Source organism: Urocitellus parryii, chromosome 6 (genome assembly GCF_045843805.1).
Source record: "Urocitellus parryii isolate mUroPar1 chromosome 6, mUroPar1.hap1, whole genome shotgun sequence".
In the NCBI taxonomy this organism is placed as follows: domain Eukaryota; kingdom Metazoa; phylum Chordata; class Mammalia; order Rodentia; family Sciuridae; genus Urocitellus; species Urocitellus parryii.
This window is the reverse complement of record NC_135536.1, coordinates 37,334,462-37,347,010: the sequence shown is the minus strand read 5'-3', so window position 1 is coordinate 37,347,010 and position 12,549 is coordinate 37,334,462. Positions and strand designations below refer to the sequence as shown.

Sequence of the window (12,549 nt, the reverse complement as noted above, 5' to 3'; positions counted from 1 at the left end):
TTGAGGTCAAAGAGTCTAGGAATGCAGCAACCAATATGCTACTATTTAGCTATGTGGCCTTGAGAAAGTCCCTTTCCCTCTCTGAACTCAAATTCCTCCTCTGTATATGAAGGAATGATTACACTAGTGTTTCCTCACATTGGCTATGAATCAGAATCATCTGGGTGGCAGCAAGACAAAAGAATTTGGAGAAAAAAAAAAAGATTACTAGGTCCCATCCCTAAGCTCCTAAAAGATTATGAATCCCACAGAAAACAGGGTAGAGAGGCCTACTCAAGTCCTGTTCTCCAACCTCAGCCCCAGTCAGGGAGCCTCTGGAACCCCTTCATGCCTCCCCTTGTCCCCCAGGAAGCTCCTTGGCATGCGATGTTCCCGGCCATCTCTTTCCAATTTCTCAGCCTCCTTGGGCCAGGATTGGAGTAAGCTGCACCACCCTCTCCAAAGAGCTCTGGAGCCTGAAACACTGGTCAGTGAGCAGTTTATTACCCATCAACCTGTCCCCAGCCTCACAGCACCATAGCCTGCACACAAGCTGGACATCATCTCCACCTGTCAGTTCTGGCACCCAGCCTCAGTCTCCACCCCCTTCCTCTGTCCTCTACACAATCCCTCCCCCAGTCCTTCAAGGCAGCACCAGGCCTGGGGGCCACACCTCAGTTGGTGGGAGAGGAGGGGAGATAGGCAGAAGCTGGGGAAAAAGAAACTAGAGTTGGCCCAAAGCTTCTGGAGCCAGCATCCAGGTAGAAGGGGAAGCAGGCAGGGCTGAGACTTGGGCTGGGTTTGCCAGGTGGTGGTTCAGGCAGGAGGCTCTTCTCCAGGAGGTGCAGGGAAGCCACTCAGGTCTCGGCCAATGATCTCACTCACTGTAAAGGAGGGGCAGTTGAGAGACTGGCCCGGGGCAAGCCCAGAGATCCCCAATCCATTCCAGGCAGGCCTTGGGCTAGAACATCTCTAGGTTCCTTTTCCACTGGCTTCTCTTTCACTGAGCCTAGGTTTCCCCAATGTGTCTTGACACCCACTCCTAACCAAATCTTGCCCAAATTCATCCATGTGGACTCCCAGGCCCCCATCCCAGCCTATTCCTGCTGGCATGTCAGGGCCATCAGTGTCAGTGGACATAGCCAGTGGGGGAGAGAAGAGGCAAAGCACGAAGGTCCCTCATCATCAATGCCAACCACAGTCACCATGCTGGGGGAAAGCTGAGGCAAGGAAAAACTGTGCTTGACTAGGACCTCAGCAAGCCACTGTCCCCAACCCCCAGAACTGCAAATTCAGAGAGAAATGAGATGGCCTTGAAAAATACTTCTTGCTTTGAGATTTTGTGATTTGGGCAGAGGCAGGTAAAAGGCTGGGACAGGAACTCCATGCAATCTTCAGAATAAGCTAACTGAATTCAAGTGGTCACACACACCAAGATCTTATTCCTGGGGCCTTCCAACTGGCTCTGAGAGATCAGGAATGCCCAAACTCTGCAAAGCCAAGCTCCAGCCCTCAGCAAACATGCAGAGCAATCTCTCGCACCCACTCGCACTCACAGTCCCCGGTCCCACACCCACCTTCCTCCAGCGTGATACCCTGGATAGGGACACTGTCTCGGAAGCCGCTGCTGTAGCCACCCCTGGATTTCTCCTGCTCCGGAGCCCCCTCCCCAGGGCCATAGCCTGGCCCTACCTCATTGTATCCCTCAGCGGGTAGGGAATGAACACTACTCTGGGTAGAGAAGGGGCCTTCAAGTGGTGGGGATGAAGGTAGTGGAGGCCGAAAGGGGGCTGGAGGAGAGAATGAAAGTCCCAGGGGAAAAGAGGAGCCCCGTGCTCCATATGGGTCACTAGGGAAGGGGCGGGGAAGGAAGGAGACTGGAGGTGGGCGGGCACAACCTGTGGTACCCCGAGATTCGGGGAACATCCGCAGGCCTGATCTGTAAGATGGTGGGGGCCCTGTCTGTGGGTACATAGGGGGCGTGCCATAGCCAAAACCTTCTGACAGGTAAGGATTTTCATAAGCAGGGTCTTCATGGGGATAGGAGGGGTAGGGGGGCCTGGGTGGTGAGAAGTCCATGTCAGTGCCAAAAGGGGGGCCCGATGCTGAAGGGAAGCCCCGGAGAGATGAGTCTGGTAGGGGCTCCTCCTTGAAGATCACTGGGAAGATGGGAAGCAGGAGGACATGCTGGTGAGAGTCTGTCAATGTCCCCTCTGCACACCTTCCAATCACCTTCCCTTCTCAGGTTTCATTCATCCCTTGACCCCTCAGGATGGGGCACTATATCCCTCTACCCCCATGCCTCAGCCCCCACCATAGCTGTCCTACAGCATACCAGGCAGGAACTTGAAACTCTGGGTAGGACTGCGCTTCCTCCGCCCATTGGAGACATAAAAGTAGACCTGGACTGGCCGGGACACACGCTTGTTGCTGTACTCAGGGACAGTCAGGGTCAGTGTCACCTGGAAAAGAGAAGAAGATGAGGCAAGGGCCCTCAAGGATCTGGGCTCTGCCCAGCCCTTCTAAGGACCCAAACCTCACCTCCTAGTTTTTTCCACTTGCTGAGGAGCAAAGTTCATTCCCTAGAGATGAACCTGCTTCCAGAGTGGCCAGACTCCTCCAGGAAAGAATACGTAGCTCTGGAATCCACTCCCATGGCCAAGGGACCCACTTGAGAATTACCTGACTTCTCCCACCCTACCGCCTCCAGGATGGGTTCCCCAGTGATACTGGTACCTCATTGCTCTGCAATCGGTTCACTGTGGCCTCCTCCTCCCATTGCAGCTTTCCATCTGTGCAAGGGGAACAGAGAGCTCCAGCCCAACTCCAGGCCCCCGCCCCCGCCCTAGTCCCCTACCATTTCCCCTTCTACTGGAGCCAAGGCCAAATCCAGAAGGTTTTTAGAAGGTCTGGCACAAAAGAAGCCATTTTGTGTTTACTCGATTGAATGGTTTAAAAACTTCCCTAAGATTCAGGGAAATAAACTAAGATCAGAGGGGATCGCACGACCAGCAAAGGGACTAGAACGAGTTAGTGACAGAAGCAACTCTGGAAACCTCCCACCCAAGTCCAAACATCCTCTCCCATACTGAGAGGGGATGTCAGCATTGAAGAAGGCAGAGAGACCCCCAGGTCTCATGAACAGAACCTCTGAAGATGCTCTAACATTGTCCCAGGGTGCTAAATGTGGGTCTAGGGGCTGAGACTCTTGGTGAGCATGACTGAGGTTGGGGAAAGGCCTCAGGCTGGTGGTTGTATCTGAAACCCTCAGTCTTTCATTTCTTCACACTGAGCTCCACTTGGGACACCTCATAGGCTCTTACAATTATAACTGTGCTTATGTCCCATAACTCAGGAAGAGCTCTGGGGAAGCTGTGAGGGTGAGTTATCCCTTCTCTTTTTTACCATATCTATATGGGGGTAAATCATCTTAAAGCTGGCTCCTCTTTAATAAACAGGATGTATATTTCTTATATTTACTCAGCATTCTCAATGTTTTAGATTGCTACCCATCTCCCCATGGGAAGCAGACAGTACAGTGGTGGGGTTGGGAGAATCTGTCCCATTCAACAGATAAAGAAACTAAGGCTCAACCAACTAGCTTAGTGACAATGCCAGAGATCTTTCACCTGCCAGTTACAAGCTCTTCCTGCCTACTCTCCCCTCCCAGGTGGGTACTCACCAGGGCCCCTCTCAATGAACACCACCTTGGAGTCCGGCAGGAAGTTGGAGCCAGTCAGTACTAGTTCCTCGCCTCCTCTCACTGAGCAAGCACTGGGACTGTAGGCTTCCACCTGGGGCAGCTCCTGGGCTGAGCGCTGGGCTGCAGAGCAGTGCAAGGAAGAAGACTGGCTGGGGTAGGTGTGAAGGCCTCCTCTGCCCCAACCGTCTTTGGAATATGTGCCACCAGACCTGGGGAGCCATCCTCAGTGGCAGACACACAGTAAATCAAAAGTATCCATGAGATACTTTTCCATTGTACTTATCCATTATAAGGGACCACTCCTGGAGCTGAAAGAGGTGAACAGGGTAAACTAGGGAGTTACCCAAACAAGTGCATAGGCCATTCTAGAGGAAGATGGGGTGCAGAGTCACTTTAGGTCAGCCCAGAGACAGAGTCCATAGCAAAGGCAAACGAGAACACCATCCTTACCACTCCCACATCCGTTGAAAAGAGTCTCTAAGGGCAACCAGGACAGAAAGGACACAGGAAATAGGTGGCAGCAAACACACAGTCATAAGAGACAGAGAAATAGCCAGGGCCTCTTTGCTCACAGCACTCAATGGGCACCGATGCTGCCTGCACCGAGACGACCTTGCCTCCGCCCTGTGGCACGTGCACCCGGAACACCAGTCGCACACGCGTGTTTTTGCGTCCGATGTCTGTCTCACCCTTCCGCAGCTCAATGTCTGAATTCCGGAGCTTCAAGATTCCAGCACAGTCAATGCTGAGGGCAGAGGATAGATGGCAAACCTTTCTAGCTAAAGCTAGCAGGGAAGCCCCTGCTCTCCATCCAAAGCCTTGTGACCTTCTAAGGGTATCTAGGGGGACTATTTTCTAACCCAGAGATGTCCTCTCCAGAGTGCTTCCCAGACCCCAAATCTAGAAAGATGATGAGAAGGCCAGAAACCAGCTCTTAGGGATAATGTCTATCTCCTCTGGGAAGAGAAAGAAGTAGGCCTCATTGGTCCTAAATCCTGCAAATTGAGAGGAAGTTGAGTGGGGACTTACTTTGCAGCCATGTTGTTCTCAGGGAGCAGGGTCATCTCCAATACTTTGGTACCACTGACGACAGCTTCATAGCTGGCAGTGGCTACCATCTTCCCAGTAATGCGGTGCACCTGATAGAAGGCATGAGGCCTCAAGTTCCTTTCATCTGCAGTGCCAATGAACATCTGTAGGGTCAGTGGCTTCTCACTGTAGCCTAGGAGCTGGCAGAGGGAAACAGGCCACCTAACTGGAGGTCCCACTGCCCACTGTCTCATCCTTTATCCACCCCTGGATTTTTAGTTCACCAGGGGTTAGGGACAGTAAAAGATAAAGGATATCCTGGAAGGGATCCCCTGGGGGAACTGGGCACCAGTTGTGGAGAAAACGTGGCCTGGAGTTCACAGTGTTATTCTTGGAATAAGACCTAAACTGGGCTGGGCAAAAAGAGGAAGAGATTCCAAGAGAGACTGGCCCAACTCAATATAGAGAAAACCTAAGGCCCAGTGACCTTTGGCCTCAGCTGAACCCCTCCCCCACATCTGGCAAGCTACCATTTTCCAGACTAGACATGAGGCCAGTGTCCCACGGGATGAGTTGAGTGGGGGTGGGAAGACAGAAAAGTAAAGAGTATATCCGGGTCCTTGAAGTGCACCCCTCCTCCCCCAACTCCAGCCCCTCCCCCAAGCTGCCTGCCGGGTCAGAGCTGAGAGGGAGTGTGGGAAAGGGCAGTGCCATGGGTCTGTACAGCTAGGGCCCATCTGCAGAGCTGAGAGATGAAAGAGGAAAAAGGATATCAGGACTGCCCTCTGCCCCTTACCTTGACTACAGGGTGACCACCAGGAGCAGCTTTGACAGCTCCTCGGCTGCCCTCTGTCTCATAGTGGGCCCTGTGGTGGGCTCTAGGCTGCACCTCGATCCTCAGCTCCAGCTGCTCATACTGGCTGGGCAGAGGCCAGTCCAGAGGGGGTAGGGCAGAGGTCCTAGGTAGAAGAGAAGAGCACTGATCATTTGCAACCTCAAACCCCAGTCAGGTTCCCATTGGGTCTGTGAAGGGAGAGGGAATTCAGGTGTGGGAGAAAGAGGAAATCACAGTAAAGTCCAAAAGCACAGAGCAGGAAGAAATAGGTAAGAGATCTCTTGAAATGAGAACTGCAAGATGACAACAGCCCTTCTCCCCTGCTCTGAATATAGGGTTTGAATTTGGGATGAAGAAACTTTACCTGGTTACAAAGAAACCCCCAAGTCCATCCTAATCCCCAGAATGAAAGGGCAGAGTAATATAAAGAAGTGCCAGTGCAGACCAGAAAAGCCATCAGACATGAACCCCCTTGTTTTACAAATAAAAGAGGCCAGCATCATTGACAGTTCTAGGACTACTTTCTGTTCCCAGGTCATCTCCCTTTCCACAAGTTGAGGCTGGTAGGCAGAGTTCTGGAGAGCTGAAGCCTTTCAAATGGAGCACCCTTTCTTAGAGTATACTCTCAGATAAGCTAGGCCAGTGCCTGTCAACTGATAATTGCCCCCCCACCATCACCCCAGGAAATATCTGGCAATTCCTGGGGACATTTTTGGTCACCACAACTGGTGGAGGGGGTATTAATAGTGTCTCATGGATACAAGTCAGTGAGGCTGCTAAACCATCCTACAATCCCCAGCACAGGTCCATACAACAAATTACTCAGCTCAAAATACAAGTGATGCTGAGTTTGAGACTCCCTGTCTTATGGGCAAGCTAGAGGATCCCATCTTAAGGTCTCTTTCCTTTAGAAGCTTTTCTGGATGGAATCAGTTCAGTCTGACATCTCAGGATTTAGGATTATTGAAATAGGCAGGGTTCTTTGAAAGTGGAAGGGGTAGAACTGCAAGTTTTAACAGTAATTCTTTGACTTTCAAACCTATGCCATTTTATTCAAATTGGCAGTTATGCTCTGAAGCCATGAGGTCAGACCCTACAAATTAGATAGAGAAAGGGAACATTCTGTAACAGAACATAGGGCTAGTAACTTGAGAATCTTAAGGACCAGAGAAAAGACTGAAATCCAGCTCAAGTTCAACACCCAGTTACAGCAGGACAGAGCTGGAGTTGTTGGGTATCCTAGCAGAACTCTGCCTTTACCTAACTGGTCCTCCTAGAACAGCATGGGGAAGGTGTTTTTTGTTTGTTTGTTTGTTTGTTTTGTTTTGTTTTGTTTTCCTAATGGGCTTAAAGGTTCTGCAAATCAGTCTAAAGAGGCTCATGTTTTCTAATTGTCCCTAAAATCAAGGTTGGGGGAGGGGTATGATCATGGACTTCTCTTTTGAAATGTGAAAGGCACCAAGAACTAAAATCTCTCTTAAAACTCATCCTTTGACCCTCCCATTTCCCTAATGGGATGTTTGAAGTGAGGGGTAGTGCCAGATGCAACCCTCACCTGAAGATAGGGCTGTGTCCCCCAATCCGGGCCTTGGACCACGCAAGGGGAGAAGGCACTGCCAGGTAGTCCATACCAGCTACCTCCTTCCGGGAACCACCTGAAGGAGCCACAGCCTCCTCTGCTCCCGAAGGCAGCTTTCCATTGCACGAAGCAGGCTCCTCAGACCGAGGCAGAGCCACTGCCTGCTCGCTTGAAGTCCTTCGGGTCTTCTGAGGGATGCTCTCTGATGTTGGGGCCCCCACGTAGTCAAAGGGGCCCGGGGAACCAGGGTCCCGTGCCAGAGGCAATGGGGGTGGAGGAGGTGGCTCAGGCCCCTCTTCCCCCAGACTGCCACGGCGGGATAGGGCTGGAGAAGCCGATGATGGGGTTCCGGAGCTGGAATAGCGGCGCTTGCCACAGGGAGAAGCAGGACGAGGGGAGGCTGGGGTGGGCCCAGGAGCGCTGAGGAGTAGCCAGCTGTCCTCAGGCCCCCGCCCTCCGGGGCTAGGACCGTACAGGCTCCAGGGATCCTCAGGGGTCCATGGCCTAGGGGAAGCCCGGGGCGAGGGCAGTGGCGAGCCCAGGCCAAAGCGGGAAGCGGCCTCATTTAGCTCAGACTCCACCTCATCGCAGGCGGCATACAGGGCTGCCTCATCCGAGGCGTCGGAGAAGAAGCTCCACGAGGACAGACTGCTGCTGCCTGGGCTGGGGCTGAAGAAGGCCCCTCCACCCTGGCCTCCGGCCTCTCGGTAGCCCCCAAAGCCTTCCGGTGGGGGATAATCTCTGGGAGAACTGTCCCCCCAGGCATCAGGATTGTCTTCTAGTGGGGCCGGTGGCTCAGGAGTGGGAGAGATGGAGGTGATGCGAATGCTGGGACACTCAAGAACACGGCCACCCCCAGTACCCCCAGCACTCCCTCCTGGCCCTCCCAGCCTCACCGACCGGGCAGGCTGGCTCTCCCAGGTGCCAGGTGAAGGAGCCGGACGGGGCGGTGGTGAGTGCATGCCAGGCCGAGGGGGTGGAGGTCGGGGAATGCCAATAGGGGCAGCGCCATAGGGAGGGGGCTCCCCCAGGGCCAAACGGCAGCATGGTGGGGCATCCTCGGAGTCCAGTTCTGTCAAAATTGGAAGAGGGTAGAGAGAGATGGGGAGAAGCTGGTGAGATGTTTAGGTTCTTCCAGTGGTCAGTCTCTAAATCCTGCTATGTACCCCCCTCCTCAGTACGAGGGGTCTTTACGGAACCCTTCAGAGCCACAAGACAAAAGCAAACTTGGACGTCAGAAGATGGAAAAGACAGGTAGGTGTGCCAGGCCTTTTCCCACTCACAGAACCTCTCACTCTTGCGATGCTGGCCCTGGGACCTAGGGTACCAGAGGGGGCAGGTCTTAAGGTGAGGGAAGTGGGTTGAGAGGGGCCGGAGCAGGGCCTGGAGGCGTGTTTAGCGAGCCTATGGGCTGGGCTGGGGGCGACTCACACATGAACCCAATTAGCAGCGGTTCCCAAACCCCCAAACGGAGCTGGCAGAAGCCCCAGTTGCCATCGCAACCGTGGCCTGGGCGGGGTGAGGGGGATGGCTGTGGTGACGAGGGGGAGGTGACTCCCTCGCTCCCCCCAACCTGGGGGCGGGGGTGCAGCCAAGGGGGTGATGCGTGCCGGGCCCAGCTGGGAAAGGGGGGGGGCAGCGGGCAGCGTGGATTTCGTGCGAGCGGCGGCCGCCGCCCCCGGCTGGGTCCCCGCCATCTGCCTCTCATTGCGGCCAGACGGGGGAGGGGGAGGGGCGCCCTGGCGCAGCCTGAGAGCTCCCCCAGCCAGGTGTGTCCCGTCTGTAAGACCAGGTTCAGTCCGAAAAGCGCAAACCCAAAGGCAAATCTCCCCTTCCCCTGACTGGGTCCGAGGTTCTCGGGGCCGCCATTCCCGCCCGTCCCCCCATCCCAGTGACAGTCAGCCCAGCCGGGAGGCGGCGCGCAGCCAACAGCACCCCCACCCCCACCCCAGTCACGACCTAAAAAGGAGAAAGTGGTGTCCGGGCCCCCAGCCTCACTTTAGCAGACTAGGGAGCCCCCCGACTCCCCTCAACCTCTGACCCCTCATCCCCCCACCCCAGGCTCGCTGCCTTAAATTCTCCAGACTCAAAATCCCGGGGCCTTTCACTCACTGACCCCAAGACCCCTTACCTTCCCCCGACCCCCCCGCGCCCAGCGGGGGGGCCTCCTTTTCCTCCCCGAACACCAGCTTAAATTCCAGCTCCTCATCCTCGCAGCTCGCTGCCCCCATGGATCCGGACAGAGCCCCCAGGTCCCGGCCTGGGTGGGAGGGGGGAGCTCAGGAGGCTGCTGTATCTTCACGCGAGTGGCTCCCTCCCTCCCTTTTTCTGAGACGCCCCCTCCTCCGTCTCTGCCGCCTCCCTCCGGACGCCCCCTCGTTATTATAGAAACTTTTCCAAACTTTTTTCCCCCAAACTTCTTCAAAGCGGCCCCCCCAGCCTATCTCTGATTGGCTACTCGGGATGCTCCAGCCCCTCCTACAGGGATGAGATGGGAAAACCACGCGCCCCTCGTCCTCCCCCACCTCCCTCCCTCTTTCCTCTCTCCAGTCCCTCCCCCTCAATTAAAAAAAAAAAACTGAATTGGGAAACGATCCCTCCAAGAGTGTTAAGACCCTAAAGATGCCTATTGGCCAGGAGTTGTGACAATCATTTCCCGCAGGGCGCCCAGTCCCCACCCCTCTAGGTCTCTTTTCGGGGTTGTGGGTCCGAGCGTCTTAAAGGGGACACATCCTGGGGCCCTAATGTAGAAGGCCCAGGGTACACAAATTCCCTAAGTTCTTAAAACTTGTGTAGCCAGCACATAGCAAGGAAGGACTACCTCTCTCCCCCTTTCCCTCTTAACTTGGGGTCAGGCGGGCTGTGGGGTAAAGAGTGGTTCCAAGTTGCTTTGAAGAAGAAAAGGACTTTCCTTCCAAGTCTCTGGCTGAGGGGACCTTATAGAAACCTTTGCCCTCCTGAATCAGCAGCTCCACACACCATCCCTCCCCATTCCCGGAGGTGAAGAACTTCTAGCAGAATTGGATGTCTCTCAGAGAAGTCCGAGCTCAAGAGGCTTGGAGATCTAGTCAAAGACCCACAACCCCTGATGGGCGTAGATCCAGGCCGGGCTTTGCAGCTACCCTTGTCCCAGTCACCCAGAGGGGTCATTAATTAGCCTCCAAGGGAAGTTGGCTCCCTCCTCTCTAGAACTGTAGTCTGGAATGAATCTTTGAATCGCTGGCATCCCGCTCCGGCTCTCTCCTAAAAATCCTAGCCAGGTTTACTAGAGACCGGGGGCCTCGAAACCCAGTGGGCCTCTGGGCTGGACACCTGTCACCTGGCTAGGGAGAGAAAGGAAGACCCGGACTGGACTTTCCAGGAAGAACGGGCATGAAGTGGCAAGGGTTGTGTGAGGGTTGAGTTCGGAGATTGGTGACTCGGACGAGTCAGCGGAGAGGCTTCGGAGTGCATTTACCGTTTCCCACCCCCACGCATGCCACGTGGTTCAAACTTCTAGGGGCCTGAGCGATGTCAAATCTCTAAATCCCTTCGGCTCCGGGGCGCACCCCCCCCCATAGCAACCCCAGACCAGCGCCTGGAGGGTTAAGCGACGGCCCTCGGGTCAGACGTTTACAAACACTGGGAGCCGGGCGGGGACCGCGCCCGTTACTCTAATGAGAAACAGGCTCGGAGGGGCTGGAGGAAGGGGGAGCTGGCCGGGCGGGCCTGAGCTCCACTGCAGCGGAGGCGGCTCCCCTCCCTCCCCTCAATGCTCCCTCGGACCCGCCCAGGGGACCCCCCCCCCGGCCCCCGGGGACCCCAATGACGTGCGAAGCTGCCCCGGCTGCGAGCCCAGGGCCGCGACGCAGGAGGGGCGGGAGAAGAGGCCAGGCAGGCGGGGAGAGAAGAATGTTCCGAAGCCAAGCGGGGAAGCGGCCTGGTTTGATTTTTCTCCACCCACCCCCCCACTCCCCGCCTTTTCTGTTGGTCTTCTCAGGTTACATTTCCCTTCCAGCTTCAACGCGGAAATAAAGGAGATACCGACGGGGAGGGAGCGTGGGGAACACCTCGAGACCCTTTACCAACCTGCGCCTAAGGGGGAGGCAGAGGAGGTGGGCGACTGAGGCCAGAAGATAATGGGTAGAGACCCAAGACTCAGACCTTCCCTGCTCCCCTTCAACCCCCGCCCCCAGGGCAGCACAAGCAGACGCGCACATTCTTTTCAAATGTCATATTTCCTTTGATCCTGGGCAGCGTTTCTCCATGTGTCTGGCTCAGCTCCTGCCCAGCCAACCTCCCCCCTCAGCGCCCGCGCCTTGTTTTCCTGGATAGCCCGCCCCCTCCTCCTAGCATCTGGAAGGCCCCGAGGGCTGGCGTCGGCCCTCATTCCCCTGGTGACTCAATTTCCCCTCTGCGGTGTTGGGGGATGTGACGGGGGGCGGTCAGAGGGAAGAGTTGTTTAGCCCGAGTGTGGTTCGAAGGAGCCCAGAGACTGCTCAGAGTGCCAAGCTTCTTTTGATGCAAGGCGGGGAGCGCCCCCAGACTCTGAAAAGCCTCCAATCTCTCTGGCTTTCGGCAGAGGGATGGAACATATGACTTCTGAAATGTCTCAGTTGGCCTTGGAGCCAGGGGGAGAACTGGTAGTTTTAGATTTAGGTTGTTCTACACTCCTGCCCCCTGGCGACCACATAGACCCAGCCACCTTTCCTCCGACCTCGAGGTTGCTCTGGTCGCCTGACCTTGGTTTTAGCTTGCTGCCCCCTACCGCGTACACCTGGGCACGTTAGCTTTTCATACAGTGGCTTATGGCGCGCTTTGCCTTCTGCTGTCTGTCAAGCATGGTACAGTGGCTTTGGAGGCGGATTTTATCTTTTTTTAATCACACAAGATACATTCTCTTTTTAAAGACTTCAGCTATACAAAAATATGTTGTAAACTGAGATAGTCCACCCTTTTGTATATATTTACTAATGTGTATGTACACTCATGCTCTTTTTATTGAAGCAGGCCAGAGACCCCCACCCAGAAGACCCTTACTATAATTAAATAAAAACCCCCACCATATTGTGGCATGTAAGTTCTTCTTATCAGAGAGCTTTTTGCACAGGACATCAGCTATCAGCAAAAATCTGTAGAAGATATTGTGATTTGTAGCTTCCTCTTTACTTAAAATGCCAGGTTTGCAGAAAAACATTTGTGAAACCCCTGTCTGTCCAGAGGATGGAACAAACGCACTTGTCATATGAACCTCCTCCTAGTCCCTCCCTGCCACTGGATATAAAGTTCAAAAAATTTTTATACTTATTGTTCAGAGGAAGAATTCTTAGGGCAAGAGCCACCTCTGAACCCTGAAGTCAATAAACTTGCTTCCTGAAAATTCCTCGGGTGTCCAGCCTCTTCTGTCCTACTTCATTATGAGAATGAAATAATGCGAAAATGCAT

At 54.5% G+C, this 12,549-nt stretch overlaps 1 protein-coding gene across 2 annotated transcripts; it reads right to left on the bottom strand.

Annotated features, from left to right (window-relative positions):
* Positions 1-326: 326 nt before the first annotated feature.
* On the bottom strand, positions 327-9,486 carry Nfatc4 (nuclear factor of activated T cells 4). 2 transcript variants are annotated; one of them, XM_026406113.2, is made up of 10 exons: positions 9,257-9,486; positions 7,102-8,197; positions 5,508-5,670; positions 4,712-4,911; positions 4,255-4,427; positions 3,662-3,802; positions 2,716-2,771; positions 2,315-2,441; positions 1,557-2,138; positions 327-863 (listed from the first exon to the last, which is right to left on the bottom strand). In XM_026406113.2, the coding sequence occupies exons 1-10, from the start codon at positions 9,354-9,356 to the stop codon at positions 796-798; spliced, it is 2,706 nt and encodes a 901-aa protein (XP_026261898.1). In that variant the 5' UTR covers positions 9,357-9,486; the 3' UTR covers positions 327-795. The 2 variants fall into 2 exon arrangements, with proteins under 2 accessions (XP_026261898.1, XP_077655714.1); XM_077799588.1 differs by lacking the exon at positions 1,557-2,138.
* Positions 9,487-12,549: the final 3,063 nt, after the last annotated feature.

Coding starts and splice junctions, on each gene's coding strand:
- Nfatc4 (XM_026406113.2), bottom strand. CDS start 9,356: ATGGGGGCAGCGAGCTGCGAGGATGAGGAGCTGGAATTTAAGCTGGTG. Junction 5,671..7,101: donor GGACACAGCCCTATCTTCAG/GTGAGGGTTGCA, acceptor TCTTCTACCTAG/GACCTCTGCCCTACCCCCTC. Junction 2,139..2,314: donor GAGTTTCAAGTTCCTGCCTG/GTATGCTGTAGG, acceptor CCATCTTCCCAG/TGATCTTCAAGGAGGAGCCC.